General features: G+C 40.0%; 1 protein-coding gene across 4 annotated transcripts; it reads left to right on the top strand.

Annotated features, from left to right (window-relative positions):
* The first annotated feature begins 7,581 nt into the window (after positions 1–7,581).
* Positions 7,582–11,342, top strand: LOC147620059 (serine/threonine-protein kinase AFC1-like). Of its 4 annotated transcripts, none has more exons than XR_015261743.1 (12): positions 7,582–7,856; positions 8,148–8,352; positions 8,593–8,619; positions 9,109–9,262; positions 9,409–9,460; positions 9,592–9,706; positions 9,795–9,886; positions 10,010–10,154; positions 10,278–10,342; positions 10,425–10,522; positions 10,624–10,799; positions 10,883–10,925. XR_015261743.1 is itself a non-coding variant. In XM_086772209.1 (12 exons), the coding sequence occupies exons 1-12, from the start codon at positions 7,773–7,775 to the stop codon at positions 11,018–11,020; spliced, it is 1,281 nt and encodes a 426-aa protein (XP_086628335.1). In that variant the 5' UTR covers positions 7,582–7,772; the 3' UTR covers positions 11,021–11,342. The 4 variants fall into 4 exon arrangements, 3 of the variants coding, with proteins under 3 accessions (XP_086628335.1, XP_086628334.1, XP_086628336.1); XM_086772209.1 differs by having other exon boundaries at positions 10,694–10,799; positions 10,883–11,342; XM_086772208.1 differs by having other exon boundaries at positions 10,010–10,342; positions 10,694–10,799; positions 10,883–11,342.
* Positions 11,343–20,670: the final 9,328 nt, after the last annotated feature.

Below are 20,670 nucleotides of genomic sequence, written 5' to 3'. Positions count from 1 at the left end.
GGAATTCTTTTTGTTCTTCATTTGTGAATTACTAATAAATGTATGTTTGGTGCTTCCAATAAAGAAGCATCTAACCCAACACAAGCAGAATCATTCTTTAATCCCTCCATTCACACAAACACATGTAGATATATGCAAGTTCTCACACATGTGCTCATACTTATAAACATGTGCGAGCATGCAAGTGTGCACACGTATGCACACTCATGCATGCACAAACACTCACTTACACAAAGACACCTCTTTATCATCCACACTACATACACATTTTAGTAATTGGATTTTTTTGCTCATCTTGTGTGACACATGGGTCCATTCGCCATTCAAAAGAGTTTCCCGTTACTTTGGCCAATCTAGGAATAGAGGTCAGGGAAAATAGGGCAAAACACCAAAACATATTAGGCTTTGTCAAGTTTTAACCTTTAGTCCACATTTCGAAACATTACCATATTACCACCAGGCTATGGCATGATTAGTGCATCTATCTATGAATTCTTTTTATTCTTCTATTTGTGAATTACTAATAAATGTATGTTTGGTGCTTCCAATTAAGAAGCATCTAACCCAACACAAGCACACTACCTCGTAAATCATTCAGTAATCTTACTACCGAGATGAGCATATTTAGATAAATCATCTTTTGGTTATTGATCATTTCCATTCCACCCCACCTCTATTGAAAACAATCAACACAACCCAATGCCGATTTTCCTCGTATGAAAAGGCTCATCTAGATATTGATGTTGATGTCTTACTCTCACCCTTGGAATGATACCAAATGATGTCTTGAAAAGAATGTTATCCATTTGGAGAAGGTTTAACCTTGATAAAATAGGTACCAATCCAAAATCCTTTTAGGACTAATCTTATCATCATAGGCACCTATTCACCCTCTTGTCATTAATTAATTATTAGCACGGGCATTAATTAATTAATATCAAACATTAGAAGATTAATATTTATAAACTTTGCTGTAAGATTTTTAACCTTTTCTCTAAGGATTTTTTGTCCCCCTTATTGTCCTCCTTTACTATTTATTAGGGGGCTTTGGGGTAGGATTGATTAATGGGTACTTTGTTGTGGGACTCAAAGGGACTGGGGAGATTGAATGAAGCTGAAGGGGCTATTAATCTAGTATTCAGTCTTATTAGATATTGCTACCTCTGGGAGATTTGGAACTCCATGAACTTATTGATACTTTAAAAAGGGTCTAGTCAGGGGGGTTGGATGTGTCAAAGTTGATGTATAGATGTGTTTGTGTATTATGTAAATAAAATGAATGATGAATTTTTTTTAAGATAGGTTGAGTTGGTTTGAGGCTCCTAAGATGTTAGCATGTACTAGGGTAACCTAATAAACTTTAACATGTGGCAGTGTTACACTAGGAAAGATTTGAAGACAAAGTACCCAAAATTTGGACCCAAGACTAGAAGATGGTATTTGAAGGAGAAGAAACCAGTTTATACATCTTTGGCCTTTATTGAGAACCTTATTGGCATGAGACTAGATGTGAAAATTTGGACTAAGGAAGACTATATGGAAGAGCAGACTCCCAAGGGTTGCACCACTGACTCTTTACTTGTGGTACGTATGCGATCAGGTTATCATGTATCTTGGGAACATTCATCTTTTGTTGGGGAGGAGGAGAGGTGGGACCAAATTTGTAAGCTAATTAATAGTCGGAAGTAGGATGGATGTGGAAGTTGTAAAAAGAGGTCCTTTGTAAATGGTTGCTCTTATCTTATAAATATAACGATTTTTTGTTCCCAAAAAAAACTTTGCTATAAGGTTTTTAACCTTTTCTCTAAGGATTCCTTGTCCCCTTATTATCCTTGTTATATGCACATTATGTGTGCATATACTAGGAGGCTAACCCACATTAGGCTTGTGAGCATGGGAGCATGGGAACAAGCTCTAGTGGAGCATGGGTTAGGACCAACCTTAAGGGTTAAGGTTAGGGTCAGGCATCCAAGGGTCACACATGGGAAATGGAAAGTCAAGAGTCACTTGAGGGCCCTCCTATATAATAGGGGCATGGGGCATACTCAAGGGAGGCTTGGAGGCTTAGGCTATAGTCTCTAGTGTAGAGGTCCATACCTACTCACCTACCATTTCACACTATAGCTACATACTATTGGAGGCTTAGGCTATGGTCTTTAGTGTAGAGGTCCATATCTACTCACCTACCATTTCATTTTTGTTAACCTTTTCTCTAAGGATTCCTTGTCCCCTTATTATCCTCCTTTTACCTCTACATGTCCCCTCCTCCTTCACTTCTCCCTTGTCAAAAAGAGAGAAAGAGACATAGAGAGAGAGAGAGAGAGAGAGAGAGAGAGAGAGAGGAATAGTGACATAGAAAAAAAGTGCAATCCAATTTGTGTGTGCGTGCATGCAAGCACGCGCACGCACGAGAGAGAGAGAGAGAGAGAGAGAGAGAGAGAGAGAGAGAGAGAGAGAGAGATCCTAAGTGTCATACCCAAATGAGAGGAAAAAAATTAAATCACCCAATTTCGGGTGTCATAAAACAATTAAATCACCCAAGCCCAGGTGCCATAAAATTGCACACTAAATTTTCCATCATAATCATTAAAAAACTCCTAAATCTTGTGTGCTTCAAGGTTTAAAACCTTAATCCAAAGGCATATTCCATAAATTTTGATCCCAAAAAAAGAGGCCCTGCCTATGTCTCTCTCCCTCTCACTATCTCTGTTTGTCTGTCTCTCTCACTCTCTCTCTTATTTGTGCATGAGGCCGAGCCTCTATCTCTCTCTCTCTCTCTCTCTCTCTCCCTCCATTTGTCCTAGAGAGACGCAAGCCCTCTCTCTCCTTTGGTTGAGGGTGCCAAGCCCCTTTCTCTTCTTTGTCTTCGCATGAGGTCAGGGCATGGAGCGCACGTCCTCCAACTCATGGACATGGGATTGTAGGCAAAAGCTTCTCTCTCTTGCTCTCATCATGCGTGCTTAAGAAGGGAGATTCTCTCTCTCTCTCTCTCTCTCTCTCTCTCTCTCTCTCTCTCTCTCTCTCTCTCTCTCTCTCGTCAGACCGTACATGCGTAGGCAGGGTGATTTCTCTCTCATGATTTTTATTATTATTTTTGAGTGCCGTGATTCCCTTGCCCCCACTCCCCCCCCCCCCTCTCTCTCTCTCTCTCTCTCTCTCTCTCTCTCTCTCTCTCTCTCTCTCTCTCTCTCTCTCTCTCTCTCTCTCTCTCTCTCTCTCTCTCTCTCTCTCTCGTCAGACCGTACATGTGTAGGCAGGGTGATTTCTCTGTCGTGATTTATTATTATTATTTTTGAGTGCCATGATTCCCTTGCCCCCCCCCCCTCTCTCTCTCTCTCTCTCTCTCTCTCTCTCTCTCTCTCTCAATTGGCTCTCTTTCTCTGTACTTGACAAGGGAGAGGCAAAAGAGGAGGGGGACATGCACAAGGAGAAGGAGGAGTAGGAGGGATGTGCAAGGGTAGGAGGACAATGAAGAATGCATGAAAGGGTGGTAGGCATTAAGTAATTTTAATGACAAAAGGAGGCATAACGTTTGTAAAAATAAAAAATGACTAATCTCTAGATTTTAGAACATCAATGAGCATTAAAAATTGAACCTTCAATAAAATACTTTTTTTCAAGCGTCTCTTCTTTCACAAGGTTGGCTTGGGAACGCGTAGTGTTTCTCCTTCTCACGGATGTATCAAGGCAAAGATACTCTCTCTCTCTCTCTCTCTCTCTCTCTCTCTCTCTCTCTCTCTCTCTCTCTCTCTCGATCAACTTCCCTCTCTTAGATCATAGAGATAATCTCACACACAGAGACACTCTCTCTCTTTGTTGCAAGGAAAATATTTATCACACCCCACAAAGAAAATCTCTATAATGAGAGATCCGACCATAGAGAACCTCTCCCCCTATTTTTTAAAATCTCTTTTCTGATCATGAATGGAAAGTTTTTTCATATGAATTTTTGGCATGAGGCTTAGGCTATGGTCTTTAGTGTAGAGGTCCATATCTACTCACCTACCATTTTATTTTTGTTAACCTTTTCTCTAAGGATTCCTTGTCCCCTTATTATCCTCCTTTTACCTCTACATGTCCCCTCCTCCTTCACTTCTCCCTTGTCAAAAAGAGAGAAAGAGACATAAAGAGAGAGAGAGAGAGAGAGAGAGAGAGAGAGAGAGAGAGAGAGAGAGAGAGAGAGAGAGAGAGAGAGAGAGGGAGGAATAGTGACATAGAAAAAAAGTACAGTCAATTTGTGTGTGTGTGTGCGTGCATGCACGCACACGCGCACGAGAGAGAGAGAGAGAGAGAGAGAGAGAGAGAGAGAGAGAGAGAGAGAGATCCTAAGTGTCATACCCAAATGAGAGGAAAAAAATTAAATCACCCAATTTCGGGTGTCATAAAACAATTAAATCACCCAAGCCCAGGTGCCATAAAATTGCACACTAAATTTCCCATCATAATCATTAAAAAACTCCTAAATCTTGTGTGCTTCAAGGTTTAAAACCTTAATCCAAAGGCATATTCCATAAATTTTGATCCCCAAAAAAAGAGGCCCTACCTATGTCTCTCTCCCTCTCACTATCTCTGTTTGTCTGTCTCTCTCACTCTCTCTCTTATTTGTGCATGAGGCCGAGCCTCTCTCTCTCTCTCTCTCCCTCCATTTGTCCTAGAGGGACGCAACCCCTCTCTCTCCTTTGGTTGAGGGTGCCAAGCCCCTTTCTCTTCTTTGTCTTCGCATGAGGTCAGGGCATGGAGCGCACGTCCTCCAACTCATGGACATGGGATTGTAGGCAAAAGCTTCTCTCTCTTACTCTCATCATGCGTGCTTAAGAAGGGAGATTCTCTCTCTCTCTCTCTCTCTCTCTCTCTCTCTCTCTCTCTCTCTCTCTCTCTCTCTCTCTCTCTCTCTCTCTCTCTCTCTCTCTCTCTCTCGTCAGACCGTACATACATAGGCAGGGTGATTTCTCTCTCGTGATTTTTTATTATTACTTTTAAGTGCCATGATTCCCTTGCTCTCTCTCTCTCTCTCTCTCTCTCTCTCTCTCTCTCTCTCTCTCTCTCTCTCTCTCTCTCTCTCTCTCTCTCTCTCTCGTCAAACCGTACATGCGTAGGCAGGGTGATTTCTCTCTCGTGATTTATTATTATTGTTTTTGAGTGCCATGATTCCCTTGCCCCCACTCCCCCCCCCTCTCTCTCTCTCTCTCTCTCTCTCTCTCTCTCTCTCTCTCTCTCGTCAGACCGTACATGTGTAAGCAGGGCGATTTCTCTCTTGTGATTTTTTATTATTATTTTTGAGTGCCATGATTCCCTGCCCCCCCCTCTCTCTCTCTCATTCGGCTCTCTTTCTCTGTACTTGACAAGGGAGAGGCAAAAGAGGAGGGGGACATGCACGAGGAGAAGGAGGAGTAGGAGGGACATGCAAGGGTAGGAGGACAATGAAGAATGCATGAAAGGGTGGTAGGCATTGAGTAATTTTAATGACAAAAGGAGGCATAACGTTTGTAAAAATAAAAAATGACTAATCTCTAGATTTTAGAACATCAATGAGCATTAAAAATTGAACCTTCAGTAAAATACTTTTTTTCAAGCGTCTCTTCTTTCACAAGGTTGGCTTGGGATCGCGTAGTGTTTCTCCTTCTCACGGATGTATCAAGACAAAGATACTCTCTCTCTCTCTCTCTCTCTCTCTCTCTCTCTCTCTGTGATCAACTTCCCTCTCTTAGATCATAGAGACAATCTCTCACACACACAGACACTCTCTCTCTTTGCAAGGAAAATATTTATCACACCCCACAAAGAAAATCTCTATAATGGGAGATCCGACCATAGAGAACTCTCCCCCTATTTTTTAAAATCTCTTTTCTGATCATGAATGGAAAGTTTTTTCATATGAATTTTTGGCATGAGTTTTTTTTTTTTGGGAACAGAAGATATTTATATTTATAACATGAAAGTTACCATATACAAAGGAACTCTTTTTACACCTACCATAACTATCTTACTCCTAGTCACTATTAAGCAAGTTACAAATTTGGTCCCATCTCTCCTCCTCCCAAACAAAAGATGAGTGCTCCCATGAAATATGATACCCCAACTACATACATGCCACAAGAAGAGATTTAAAAGTACATCTCTTAGGAGTCAGCTCTTCCAAATAGTCCCCTTTTGTCTAAATTTTCACATATGGTCTCTTGTCCAAGGGATTTTCAATTAAATCCACAAATGTATGCACAGACTGCTTCTCCTTTTGGTACCATTTCTTGGTTTTGGTACCAAATATAGGATACTTTATCTTTAAATCTCTTCCATGTGTAAACCTGCCACATATCAAAAATTGTTAAGATGCCCCAATATGTGCTAATATCCCTAAGACTTGGACCTAACTTAGTTTATCCCAGCTTGTAAGACCTGGACTATCTTAGCACACTTATACATCAACTCTGACACATCCAGATATCAACAAATTCTTGGAATTCCAAATCTCCCATAAACAACGATATCTAATAAGACGGAATATTATATTAATAGGCCATGCCTCTTCATTCATCCTCCCTAGTAGCCAGTCCCCCCAAGTTCCCTTAACCCCCATGCACCCTACCACCCATTTGTCAATCTTTCCCCATAATCCTCTAATAGCAAGGGAGTCCCAAAAGGTATATCTGCTATCTTCAATTGCTGATCTACATCTAGGGTAAGTTCCAGATGTGAAGTTCCTCTGTAGCAATTTATATCCAATGGGCAGAGCCCACATGATGCAGACCCTCCACAAAAGGTCTGAGCTTTCATAAGAATATCTAGTTCCCATATCAATCTCCATCTTTTCATCCAAGTATTCAAGCTCCACCTTACTTTCCAAATTTTGTTGCAATACATCACATTGATCTCACTCTTGCACATCTCTTCATATAGTGCTTTAGTAGTGACTCTATCCAGCTTAGCTCCATTAAACCAAGACCAATCCTTTAGCTAGCATGCCCCATTGTGAGCAGTAGAGACCCATCCCTTCTCAATTTCCTCTAGAATATGGCTTACAACCTATATATCCCTCCACTGCATTCCAAACTCCTCCCTAATCTGATTCAATTCTTTCCATCCAACCTCAGAACAATCTTAACAATCCCCCAACCTCCTCAGCCCTTTGTTATGTAATTTCTTAGCTATTCCTACATTAAGCTAAGCTAAGGGGGGGGGTGAATTTATGAGTCCACCAAATTCCAAGACTGAAGAAGGAATTCCTTGATGCCCTAGTACATCCATCCCAATTCATCAAACCCATCACTTCTTTCCAATCGAGACATAAAAACCTTCAAAAGGAGGAGCTCACAATTCTCAAGGGAGCATAGGATAACAACTTATCTTTCCAATCCAGTCCAAGCCACCTGCCTTTAATTTGAACATCAGATTATTCAATCACTTCTCTAACCATCCTTGCCCAGGTCACCTCCTGTTGAAGACATTTAGGCAAACTAGTTGCTACGGCGGGAGTCCCATGATTTCGACCCACACCGGGCAAGCCTCTTGAGTGGAAAGGTCCACTACACTGTGCCCTTCACAAAGAGCACGTTAAAGAAGCCTTTTAATAAATAGAATTTTTGTTTGGAGACAATAGAGCCAGTAAAAAGGTTCATTCACGAAAATTATTCGTTCGAAGTTAGGGTTCGGCACATCGTCTTCGTCTCCCCTACTCTGTGTTATTGCTACAGCCATAGCCAATTTCCCTGGCAAAGCTTGGCTGCGTTCTAGCGCGTTGGTGCATGCCATAGTCGTCTGCGCAGAGCTCCGGATCTATGGCTGCCCTCGTGGATTTTGACCGGCGGCCTGAGAAGCGCGGCAGACTCACCTATGATGAAGCGGCTGTAAGAAGAGACGAGGTTGGTTGCTCGTCGGTTTCTTTTCATTTTCAGATGTTTTCTAATTATGTTTGTGGAGTCTAGGGTTAGGGGTACGTCAGTGTAGTTTCTAAGGTCAGATTTAGGGTATGACAAAGTAGTTTTGTTTGAAGTTCAAAAACATGCTGCAAAAAGCAAGGGTTTTCTGGCCTTATGCTGACTTGACGGTAGGCTGTTTGAGTGTGGGGAACATGGGGGCTAAGGGTTTCATTATAACATAAAAAAGAGTATGTTTATGATGGTGGAACATGGATGCCGGATGGCTTTGTGTAGGCCCAGCCTATTGCCCACAGTGGGCATCATTATATGGAGCATGAAAGGCATGACAGGGGGGGCGCTGCTGCTCGAGCAGGGTCCGGCCCTGCTCCTCTGAATGCCTTTGTGAATGGAGCTGCCCGGGCTCAATCCCCTCCTTGGCGTGAAGATGACAAAGATGGGCACTACATGTTTGAGCTTGGAGAAAATATTACTTCCCGCTGTAATGACACTTGCTAATCCTACACAGCATCTTGGCTTACAACTTGGCAGCTTGATTCACTTCTACATAAGCTCATATGTGGTTTGATTTGCCATGCATTTCACTCATTCACTAAAGGGTTTTTTCATGTTGGCTTGACATTGAATTTCAGCTGTATTGCTTTTTTAAATTCCTCTCCAGTTGATGAGTTGTTCTGACCTCCAAATTTCATGTGGTGTTTTTCCGTGTTTGGGCGTGCAGACAAAATTCTCAGCAAGATGGGGGAAGGTATGTCACTTCCTTTTTCTTACCTTACAGGTGCCATCTATTCTACCTTGTTTTTTAACACATTGAAAGATGGAGTCTGTCCCCTATTCTGTTTTGGATACATTTTTGTTTTGACGATGTCTAGCTGTAGACTGCTAGCCATCATGTGGATACCTCTAATAGAAGATTTTGATCATGAATCGTGTCTGTCTTTTGATGCGGAAGTGGGTATGCAGGAGATTTTGTTTATGTGGGTTTGTCTCTGTGGATGAGTTTTACTGTGGTGATGTGGTGCTTGAATATTGATACTGGGTTTACATTAGAGTGCTTTTCTTGAAGCAAAGTTGGGTCAGGGACATTGGTCGTACTGGTAAATTGGCAGAATAACTTTGTTTTTGTTGGGAGCTTGTCTTCAGAATGTTTTGAAGTTTGCTTGGCATTGAGTTGTGGGTATGACATCCGAAGACTTTACGTTGGAGGGATGAAATGATATACTGTGGAGTCCTGCAGGGACATTTGGCAGGGTATTGGAATGTTGGGATCGTGAGGAGCAGGATTATGTAGCTATAAAAGTCATTCGAAATGTTCAGAAGTATCGTGATGCTGCTATGATTGAAATAGATGTACTGCGTGTGCTTGCCAAGCACGACAGGACTGGCTCACGGTCTGTCTTATCACATTCATGTTGCGAGATAGTTAGTGACACTGCTAGCTTCAGTTTGTATATGCTCTTTTTGTAATGGATGGGAGTGATCCATGGCCTTTATTGGATCCCATCTAACAAACACATCTGTTTGCTGGCTATTGCAGGGGCTGTGTTCGTTTAAGATGCTGGTTCGATTACCGCAAACATATATGCATTGTAAGTAGATCTTTCATTCCTTATGTTGAGGCCCATGGGAGTGTAGGGCAGACTTCAACTGTCAAAAGAATGTTCATTTGTAGCTCACTGATGTCACACACTGATATTATCTGGATTTTTGCTTTTTGCAGGTTTGTGACAGGCTTGGACCTAGTTTGTATGATTTTCTATTGAAGAACAGTTACAGGCCCTTTCCTGTCGACCTGGTCCGCGACTTTGGTCTGCAGCTTCTGCAGTCTGTAGCATGTAAGGTTTTCTGTATTTCAGCATATTGGGCTGCCATATTTGCTGATAGTCATCTGAGTATTGATACATGTTCTACCTGATTTTGTAGACATGCATGAGCTTACTCTCATCCATACAGATCTGAAGCCTGAAAATATCTTGCTAGTATCATCAGACTACGTAAAGCTTCCCGATTGCAAGGTGAAAATTGTAATTTGCCTAGGTGTTTGCATGTAGTGTATTAAAGTTGCATTTTTGTTGAACTTTGGTGGTGTTTATGATGTATCATTTTTCTGACTAATACTAATGTTTTTCTGTTTGTAGAGCTCCCAACCTGGAAAACACTTCACATGCATTCCTAAGTCCAACCAGATAAAGCTCATTGATTTTGGCAGTGCCACATTTGAAAGCCGGCACCATTGCTCAATAGTCTCAACGAGGCATTATCGTGCCCCTGAAGTAATACTTGGTGAGCAGAAACTGCACAGAAGCAGTAACTATGCCATTTGCTCTGGTACTTTCTTAAGAAGTGGCTTGTTTTCTACTGGAAGAAGTCTCACTTCATGCTTCCTTTTTGTATTCCGTGTGTTAGGTCTTGGGTGGAGTTATCCTTGTGATATGTGGAGCATTGGGTGTATTCTTGTGGAGTTGTGCTCAGTAAGCTTTTTCGGTCACATTGCTCTTTTCAGGATTGCTCACTGTTATATTTGGTCTCTAATCACCTTTTGTTTTGTATAAGGGTGAAGCACTGTTTCAAACACATGAAAATCTGGAACATCTTGCCATGATGGAGCGAGTTCTTGGGCCGATCCCTCAACACATGATAAAGAGGGTTGAGTGAGTCTCTTTCTACTTTGCCCTTTTGGTTCATTACGAGTCTTCATGCATGTCTACTAAAGGATGTGAGGATCTTCTTATATGTGCTGGCGGTGCATCAGGCAAAGCTTGGTTCTTTCTATTGCTGTTTTCCCCTTGAGATCTGACCTGGTTTTTGCTCCCCCTCTGTAGTCGGAGGGCTGAAAAATACTTTAGACATAGACGAGAATTAAACTGGCCTGAGGGGGCTACTGCCAGGGAAAGTATCAGGGCTGTCAGAAGATTGCCTCGGCTAAGGGTGAGTAAAGCCTAAAGTTTGATGGTAGAAAACTTATTGTGTTAAGCAGGTACTTGGAGTTTGATGTTTGGCTGTCTCTGCAGAATCTTGTGATGCAGTATGTGGACCATTCTGCAGGTTCTTTGATTGACTTGCTGCAAGGTCTCCTTAAATTTGATCCATTGGAGCGATTGAAAGCAAAAGAGGCACTGAGACATCCGTTTTTCAATGACCAGAGATGAGTCTTTTTCTCATCTCAGGTAAACCTGTACCCTCATTTGTACACTACAAGAGAACGCGTGCTGGAAAGGAGGTTTTCCGCGGCAAATTTTTTACACGCCTGTGCAGTTTTTTTCATCATAATTTTGAACAAAAGCATGTTGCATAGGTCAGCTGTGGGCTCATTATGGAGAGACACAATGCTGACAGAGATGTGGATAGTTTGTCAAACCGGACTGTTCTTGGGTTATTTGTACACCTGTCATGTCCCTGTGCAAGAGTTCCAATACTTCACAACCAGTTGATTTTTTAATTTATGAAATGGGACGGTTTTGAATTCATTTAGCTGTGGAGTTGCAATTAATTTTTTTCAAGCACAAATTTCAAGTGTCGATGTTATTTAAAATATGGTAATTTCTGGGGAGTAGTTTGACATTCTATCTGATCACTAGCTTTCAGCAGTGTAAAAAATGGCTATTTGCATGTTTTGAAGGCTGTAAGCTGTTGTACATTATATTGTTCACATCTAAGTAGCTGATGATTGGAGACAGTTTTCTAGCCTGCCATCCTTTCGTTCTTTGGGTTAGACATCTACTACTTCATGAGCGAAAGGATGCAAATTCCCTAGAGTCCCATTCCACAGGAGGAGTGGCAATCTGCAAGGTAGTCTCACTGATACAGGATATTTACTTACCTAATGTATCAAGCAAAGCAGCTAGGTGCAGTATTGGTAAAATTTCCAGAGAGATACGTGTCACGAAAAATGCAGAGCTAATTGCTGCTGTTCTCAGTGCTAAAGCTAATTCTTAATCCGGTTGGAAGGCCTAGTGTGAAGGGGATTCTAGAAACCCTCCATTAAAGAAAGAGCTGCTTAATGTTATTTCATCTAGAACCTGCTCTGTGGACTTGCCTATAAATCCCACGATTCACAATTTGAGATGATTGAACGGTCTGAATAATTAAGGATTGATAAATTTTAGCCTCCAGATGCCTCTCTCTCTCTCTCTCTCTCTCTCTCTCTCTCTCTCGCTCGCTTGCACGTACACGTGCACACGTAGGTTTTCCAGTCATAGGAGATTTGGTTCAAGCCATTCCACTACACTTTGATGCCATCCACTCATGGATTTGAGAAGGATATTGCTCATTGTTACAAGATGGTTATATTAAACACGCTAAGGTACTGATAGTAGGCAAGGAGATGGATTAGACATTTGCCCAAGATAGGCGCTATCCTTGCAGGTCTAGAAGCAGAACAGCTTTGAAACAAGACAAGGATTTTGGTGTGCTCACTAGAGGTCCCGGCCATGTATTTTCTCATGGACTAGACTTGAAGAACCCTTCCCTTCCGTGTACAAGCTGAACCTTTTTCATTAACAATACATGAAACTGCTCATTGTTAGTCTTCTCAAGGATTAGCCTGCCACCCAAACCTTCAGTTGAAAGATATATTGCCAATACATGGCGCTGCTAGAAAACTAACAACTAAAATTGGAGAGAACAAATAGTTCTTTATCCCCAATCATAACCTCTTCAAGGATGAACACCAGTCATGGTGTTGATGTAGTTGTCAGAAGTGGTGGTGATTGGTGATATTACATAAACTAGTCTTATGGATGGCAGAACTGATGCTGGGAGCCATTCTCAGAAATCTCTGTAGTGCCACCTTCCATAACTAGTTATCCACACGTGTGTTGCTTGTGTTGGTGTTATTGGTCCTCTATACTTTCATGCCATTAGTTGCAAACAGTCACATGGGACCAGTGAAGTGTCAACTTGCACTAGGGACTGGTAATTGTGCCAAATCTGCGATTTCAGAATTGTTTCTGCATTTGTTTGAGTTGCATTATTCTCTTGCAGATTTTGCAAATTAAGGGGACACTTCGTTGGACGGACAGAATTGAGCGTCCCATGATGTATGGCGACAACACATCAAAGATGGTAATGTGGAGGAGATGAGAAAGGCTTTCATGCATGACAAACCTTTGGAGCTTTCTCAAGACGATGCATTGCACGAGCTCATTAATAAACAAGTCTGTGGTACAATATGCAAAGATATGGGTTTGAAGAAGAGCAAGTTCTTGCATGGTGTGATGTGTGCCAAGACCTCGACGAGGCTCTCTCTCAAAAATTTACCAAAGACATAATTGATTATACTTTGTCCAAGATCATAGGTCTCACCAACAAAGGGAGTGACTACTATCATAACTATGCAAGAATCATGGCCAAAATAATTAATTAGCTTTGCCAAAGGTATAATAGATTATACTTTTGAGAATGATGTAGATCTTTGTGGTGGAGGTATTCTTAACCTCTATGCCTTCCATAAAGAAAATAAATGGCTTTGAAATTTGTAGTTGTAGACTAAGGTGTTCAAGTCAAGAGCTTTTACCTTAGCCTTGCCGAAAAGTATGTGTCATCGGGTCTTACTTTCGAGCTGCAAATGCAACATCTCATTGTGCGTGTGCTAGCTTCATCCTCACCCCGGAATGCTTCTTGCCAAAGGGCTCTCAATGCCTAGATAGAGACAAGAAGAGATAGTCCTCTACGATGGTTCTCTCTCACAAAAGACGGGTAAAGAAGAAACTAATGGAAGAGGGAAACCTACAATCACACCTATTCAAACAAGCATCCATCAAGCATATAAGAATCCATTAGCAAGCAAGCAAAAAGAGGGAAGAAGGAGAGCTCACAAGAAAACTATTGCAAAGGAATCATTGTGTATTGCTTATTGTCAAAAATGACTTATATACAAATAGCTAGTTTTCACACTAGGCCAACCAAACTGAAGAATGGTCTGGCTTCTATTACTAGTCTTAAGAAACTATGTACACTAAGTCCTCATATGGCAAAAAGCGCTTTATGGCCCCGTTCCTAATAGTGATCACGTCACCCAAGTCAATGGTGAAGCTATTGTTGGGGTGGGAGGTGTGGATGGTCCAAGATACGCCATAAAGTTGGGTGGCTAAGGTTTGGGTACCCATGATGGCAAGAAGCTTATCGAGGCAGCATGAACAGTAATAGGTGAGATAAAGAGGTTCATCGTGCTAGGTCTTTGCTAGTTGTAAAAGTCGTGTGGACCCTTCAACATGAGGTGATTGATAGAAGTGGTCCGTATCTTATAATTAGCAGAATGAGCGCCAAGACCACCATGGAATGATTTGTGGCGATCTAGATCTTCTTAGTGCGACATGATATTATACCTTGAGTTCATAGCATGATGACCAAAGATTGGGCTTTGGCCAGGGTGAGATTTTGTTAGTGTTGAATTGGAGTCAAACCAGTCGGATACATGTATGAATGCTCATTGGAGGTATCTATAAGGTTGAGGGTTCTCCAAGCAATGGGTCGTACCATGGACCAAGCTTGTGCTCGCCATGGTTCCCTCCATCCAAAAATATACCTGGAAGGTTGGCATTGATGAAGTTATTTGCAACAGGTGCATGTGCTTGTACGTGTCATAAGTAGTGAAATACCCTAGGTGACGTGCATAGGCATTGGACAAAAGATGTGCCCGTGTGTGTGGACTTTTCCAACATAAAGACTTCTCCAACTCAACAGCTTTTTCTTTGACTCTCTTGGCTGCTTTCTTTTGACATTTACTCAAGATCCCTTTCTATAGGGAGTCAAGATCATCAACTTGTTAGAAGCATGGAATAGAGTTGAGTAGGGTTGTGCCCACAACTATAATGGTGCTGGGCAGCCTCTGTGGCTCGAGTGATTTAGTGTTGTCAAGCACTTGGGATAGAGGCAGTGTGAATCTAGTGTGTGTGTGTGGGCGAAGAGGAGGCCATGACATGTTCCTGTTGATTGTAAAAAGATCCATGCGATGGGTTATACCATGGGCCAAGCTTGTATGGTCTCCCATCAAGGAATGTACCCAGATGGCTTTTAGTGATTAAACGTAATGCATATTCATGAAAGAACAGTGCCTATATGTCTATTACATGCAGAATCTGCGGATATATTGCATGTGGCGTACATAAGTAGTGGATAAAATGTGGGCCTGTATAGAAGCTTCTTCTAGTGAAAACTCCTAACACTCTGCTTTCTTTGACACTTTTCATTCTCCTCTCTTACTCATAGTTTTAGATAGAGAATTGGTTGTTGGTGTGTGGCCAATAAGGCAACTGTGATGAAGTTGGGTTGTCCATGAGAATGAAAGAATTTAAGACACCCAGCATGGCATGTATATTGGTAAACCATGAGCTTGGACATGGCCGAATGGATTTGTGCACTTTTGAGCCTCTTTTTGTAGTGTTGGTGGCTCTTTAGCCCAATTGCTTGTTGAAGCATGGCGATGTTGGTGGAAATAAGTGAAACATTATAAAGCTTGCATGGCTTCAACATGTTATGGTAACCATTCCATGGGGAAGGTCAAGTGTTGTGGTTCTTTTCCGCCAACTGATGACACAATCAATGGTTGTAATCCATCTCCTCCCAAGGATGATTCTCTCTTTTATTATACCTGTTATGGGAATATATTTTAAGCCCTCTTAAAAATATTATTCCACCCTCTTAGATAATTCGGGGACACTTGAATTATCTTTACGTCATACCAAATTATGTTAATATCATGGGTGATACCATTATAAATATTAATACGTTTGGTGGATATTGACATATGCTTGGGGTCTCCAATGTTTGTTTCAGTTGGTTCGTATGTAGGGATAATTCCCGGGTTACTTATGCCTGGCAAACATGTGTGTGATGATGGTTTATATACTTATGGAATATTTATTTCACCAATTTATTGTTGGTTATTTTATAGGTGAAGAGGATTCCGAGGATTGAGGAGAAGTCGCACCAATTTATTACTTGGCACACCATTTTTGTAAACAAGCTTTGTAATTGCAAGAAATTGATTTAAATTCAACAATTCATCAAACATCACATGACCATGATTAAAATATTCAAAAAAAAAAACTTAGCTCACAAAGATTCGGCTCCAAGATTGGGTACAATCATCCCCCCTCATGTGTGTATGACCTATTTTTTCCCACACATGAGTAATTATGAGATATTTTATTCCAATTTAGGCCATAGCCTCCAAAAATACAAAAAGAGTACTTTTCTTGGACGACACTCTCTTATCTTAAAAAATAGAGTGCCCATAACTTGAGGCTTGGGCTTAAAGCATATCACGTTGTATCTCCCTAGAAATTTAGATCCAGACAGTGGTATCAGAGCTAGACACCTAGGGAGAAGGGGATAAAATTGAGTGGTAGAAAGCTAAGTTCAAAGGTTTTTGAAGGATTGCCTCTATTAACCAAAGGGTAATAACCAAAGGTTAAGAGGAGGGTGGTAAACCATTTTCATAAAACCATGAAACCACTCTAAAATTGAAAAGCAGTTTTGCTAGATTCTTGACCTCTTTTTGATCCGTCTAGATGAATTCTAAAATTGAGAGCAAATCCTGCTTAGCTTTTAGAATGCTAAACCGCAAAGGGAGGAAGAAACCTATAATGGATGGTGTGTGAATCTCCAAGAGTCAATTTATGGGAGTATATGCACTCTGGAAAAATTTTAGAAAAATAGTTAATTAGAAAATTTTTCCTTCTTCCTTCCCTTTTCAATTCACGGCCATCGGCGGTTGTCAAATTCAAGGGGAAATTTTTTTCTCTCTCTCAACACCATGGCGGCCCGGCCTATGCTGCGAATCCAGGGAAGGACTATCTGTTGCGCCGATTTGCGCTTATTTGGCCTCAAAAGCTTTGTAAGCTTTAGCTAATAAATCTTACATTAAATAAAAGCTTTATTCCCATAAAAGCTTTGTAAGCTTTTATTAAAGCTGTGCTAATTAGCTCCACAAAAGTGTTGTAAGCTTTAGTTACTAAAGCTTACGTTGGATTAAAAGCTTTGTTGACCTTTAAGACTAAAGCTTTGATAAGCTTTTTACAATATATATATATATATATATATATATATATATATATATATATATATATATATATATATATACATACATACGTTATCCCCCCCATTACCATCTACCTCTCTCTCTCTTTTTTTTTGGGTGCATTTTTGTGACCAAAAATTCAAAGAGAGAAAACTTCACAACTTCTCTTATAGAAGAGGGAAAACCCACAAAACCCACAACTTCTTTAAAGCAAGTTTTTGCTAAAAGGTTTTAAAAATCCTATCCTCATCATTTCAAAAGAAAATTTTTTCGAGAAAACTCATCACTACCCATTTTGCCCACGGTTCAAGAACAAATCTTAGCGCTTCAAGAACAAATTGCTAACGAACGAGAACTCCGATGCAAATTAGAGTGTCAAGTCAAGCATACCAAACACAAACGCGATGCTTCAGATTATTCCGACTCAGATGACGAGGAAAGTGATCAAGTTAGACACACTATTAAAGCTACATTCCGTGCTCAAAATTCTAAGAAAGACTCACGAATCAGTCGAAAGGCATTCACTTTTCAAAATTATGATGGCAAGAAGGATGCACGAGTTCTCATTGCTTGGATTAGCCAACTAGATGACTATTTCTCTGGCGAGAAGTTCTCCGAAAAAGATAAAATTAAATGTGCTTGTAATCATTTAATTGAAAGTGCAACTTTATGGTGGAATGTGATTAAGCAAGATAAACATCGACCTTTAACGTGGAAAGAGTTTCAAAAACTCTTAAAGAAACATTTTCTACCATCGCAGTACAAAGCTAAAGCACGTCAACGATGGGACACTCTACGCCAGATTGATAATAAAGAGAATGTCCAAGCTTATATCGACAAGTTTTGGGATATTCCTTTATAGGTTCAAGTCATTGAAAAAGTCAAGGAAAAAGAGCAACGTAGAAAATTCATTGCAGGACTTAAGTCTACCATTAGGGCTAATGTTAACATGTTTCATCCACATAACCTTAGCAATGCTATGGACCTTGCCCTAAATTCAGAACGTAAAACAGCTATATCTAGAGATTTCAAGATTCAGGATAAATCTTTTACAAAATCTTCTTGCCTTGCTAGTACTTTTGATAAATCCAGGATGCAAAAGGGTAAAGATGTGGCTAAAGGAGGTTTTCGGAAGGACAACAACAACAAACCTTCAAATGGACAACCAAAGAATCGAATCTTCAGATGCTCCAAATCAAATGTCTCATGACCCTTTCAACCAGCTTACTATCGAGGATGACTCCAAATCAAATATGTCTCATGATCCTTTTATCTCTAAATTCTCTAATTGCTTCATAGATGACTTACCACCTAGCTTACCCAAACCTCATCCAGAAGACCATAAAATTGAAATAATTCGTGGTAGCTCACTGCCATGTAAAGCTCCTTACAAAGTTAACATGTTAGAATAAAAGGAAATTCAAAGACAAGGCAAAGAACTATTAGATAAGGAATTGATTCGACCTAGTAGTTCTCCATTTTGTGCTCCAATTCTTCTTGTTAAAAAGAAGAATGGTACATATCGATTGTGTATCGATTATCCTGCAATAAACAAAATTACTGTTAAGAATCGATATCCAATACCTCAAGTAGATGACTTGCTAGACAAACTTAAAGGAGCCCGAGTCTTTAGCAAGATCGACCTAAAGTCTGGTTATCATCAGATTCGAATGGACGAAGGAGATATCTACAAAACTGCCTTCAGGACCCAAACTAGCCATTATGAGTTTTTAGTTATGCCATTCGGTTCGACTAATGCTCCAGCTACTTTTAACAGAATGATGAATAGGATATTCTTGAAATATCAAAACTTTGTTGTAGTGTTTTTCGATGATGTCTTAGTTTTCAGTAAGAATCGTCAAGAACATGAACAACATTTAGACTTCTTAAAGAGAATCAACTCTATGTCAATCCTGAAAAGAGCAAATTCTTTCAAGAAGAAATTGAATATCTAGGACACATTGTCTCTATTGATGGTATTCGAGTAGATCCCAAAAAGATTGAAAGCATTACTAATTGGCCTAGACCACGTGATATTCACGAACTTTGATCTTTTCTTGGATTATGTAGCTACTACAGGAAGTTCGTTAGAAATTTTACATATATTGCATATCCTTTAACTGAACTTCTTAAGGAAGCTAGACATTTTGATTGGACTAGTCGATAGGATCATTCTTTCGCTGAACTTAAGAAAGCATTGACCCATGCACCACCAGATTTTCAACAACGACCATTCTTTGTTGTAGTTACTGATGCTAGTGGACAAGGCTTTGGTGTTGTTCTTATGCAAGATGGACATCCAATTGCTTATGAAAGTCGTAAGCTTAAACCGGAAGAAAGAAATTATAGTACATATGACAAAGAATTAGCTACAGTTATCCATGCTTTAAGACTTTGAAATTATTATTTAATGGGATCTAAATTCTTAATTAAGACAGACCAACAAAGCATTCGTCATCTCAACAATTGATTTCTGATCGGCATATCAAATGGACTTCATTTATCTAAAGTTTCCAACCCATGATTCAATATCAACCCATGATTCAATATCAACCAGGCAAAGAAAATGTTGTGGCCGATGCTTTAAGTAGACGTCCCAGTATTCACAACATTTCTGTTATTCAATGTCAACCATTTGATCCTATGATACAGACCCAAATTTTTTTAAAATTTGGACTAAGCTTGAAATTTTCCATGATGGTTATCTTTTCTTCCAAAAACAATTGTGTATTGCATAACCTTTCAGACAATTCATACTAGAGGAAATGCATCAACCACCATGCATGGGTCATTGAGGTGTTTCAGCTACCTTACAATGAGTATCTAGGGAATTCTTTTGGCCTCATCTCAAACAAGATATAGCAAAATTTGTGGCTGAATGTTCTGTTTTGTCAGAAGATTAAAAGCTACAAAGGTAAAACCCAAGGACTCCTTACCCCCTACCAATTCCTAATGATACTTGGGAACAAATATCCATGGACTTCATCACAAGTTTGCCTACTACAACGATATGATTTGGACAATAATTGACCGTTTGAGTAAGCAAGCATACTTCTTAGCTTGTAAAAAAAAACTTTGACTTCTCTACAAGCCGCAAATATGTTTATCAAACATATCTTTGTACATCATGGCTTACCCAAAGTCATTGTTTCTGACAGAGATTCAAGATTTTTTTAAGTAATTTTTGGATCGCATTATTCTCCAATTTAGGCACTAAAGTAGATTTCTCAATAGCTTTCCATCCGGAAACAAATGGACAAACTGAGGTTACTAAACAACACTATCTTAGATCTACTCAGAGTCTATGTTGCCCAACAACCTAACTCTTAGGAGATAAGTACATTCATCTTCTCCAATTTGCTTACAATAATACTCCTCATTCAACTATTGGTCGAGCACCTTTGAATTGTATATGGAAAACCTTTGCCTATTCCGGCAAGTAGACTTTCTCACAAAATCGAAGCTGCTAATCAATTCACTATTGATTTTATGACCATTCTGAATGACGTAAAACATTCCATTGTTCATGCTCAAGAGAAAAGTATGTTAAGCAAGCAAATCATAAACGTAAAGCTATATCCTTTGAACTTGAAGACTATGTACTTCTGAAAATTGAAAAACGTTGACTTGAAAGTATTGAAAAATTCTCAATTGTTAAGCTTGCACCAAGATTTTATGGACCTTTTAAAGTGATCCACAAAATTAATGATGTTGCATACAAACTTGAATTACCTTCTCATTAGAACATTCACAATTCATTTCATGTTAGCTTATTAA

This window comes from Cibotium barometz, chromosome 32, assembly GCF_041138505.1.
Source record: "Cibotium barometz isolate CiBa-2024 chromosome 32, ASM4113850v1, whole genome shotgun sequence".
Lineage (NCBI taxonomy): Eukaryota > Viridiplantae > Streptophyta > Polypodiopsida > Cyatheales > Cibotiaceae > Cibotium > Cibotium barometz.
Note: the sequence above shows the minus strand (reverse complement) of the source record. Positions and strands in the feature narration are given on the sequence as shown.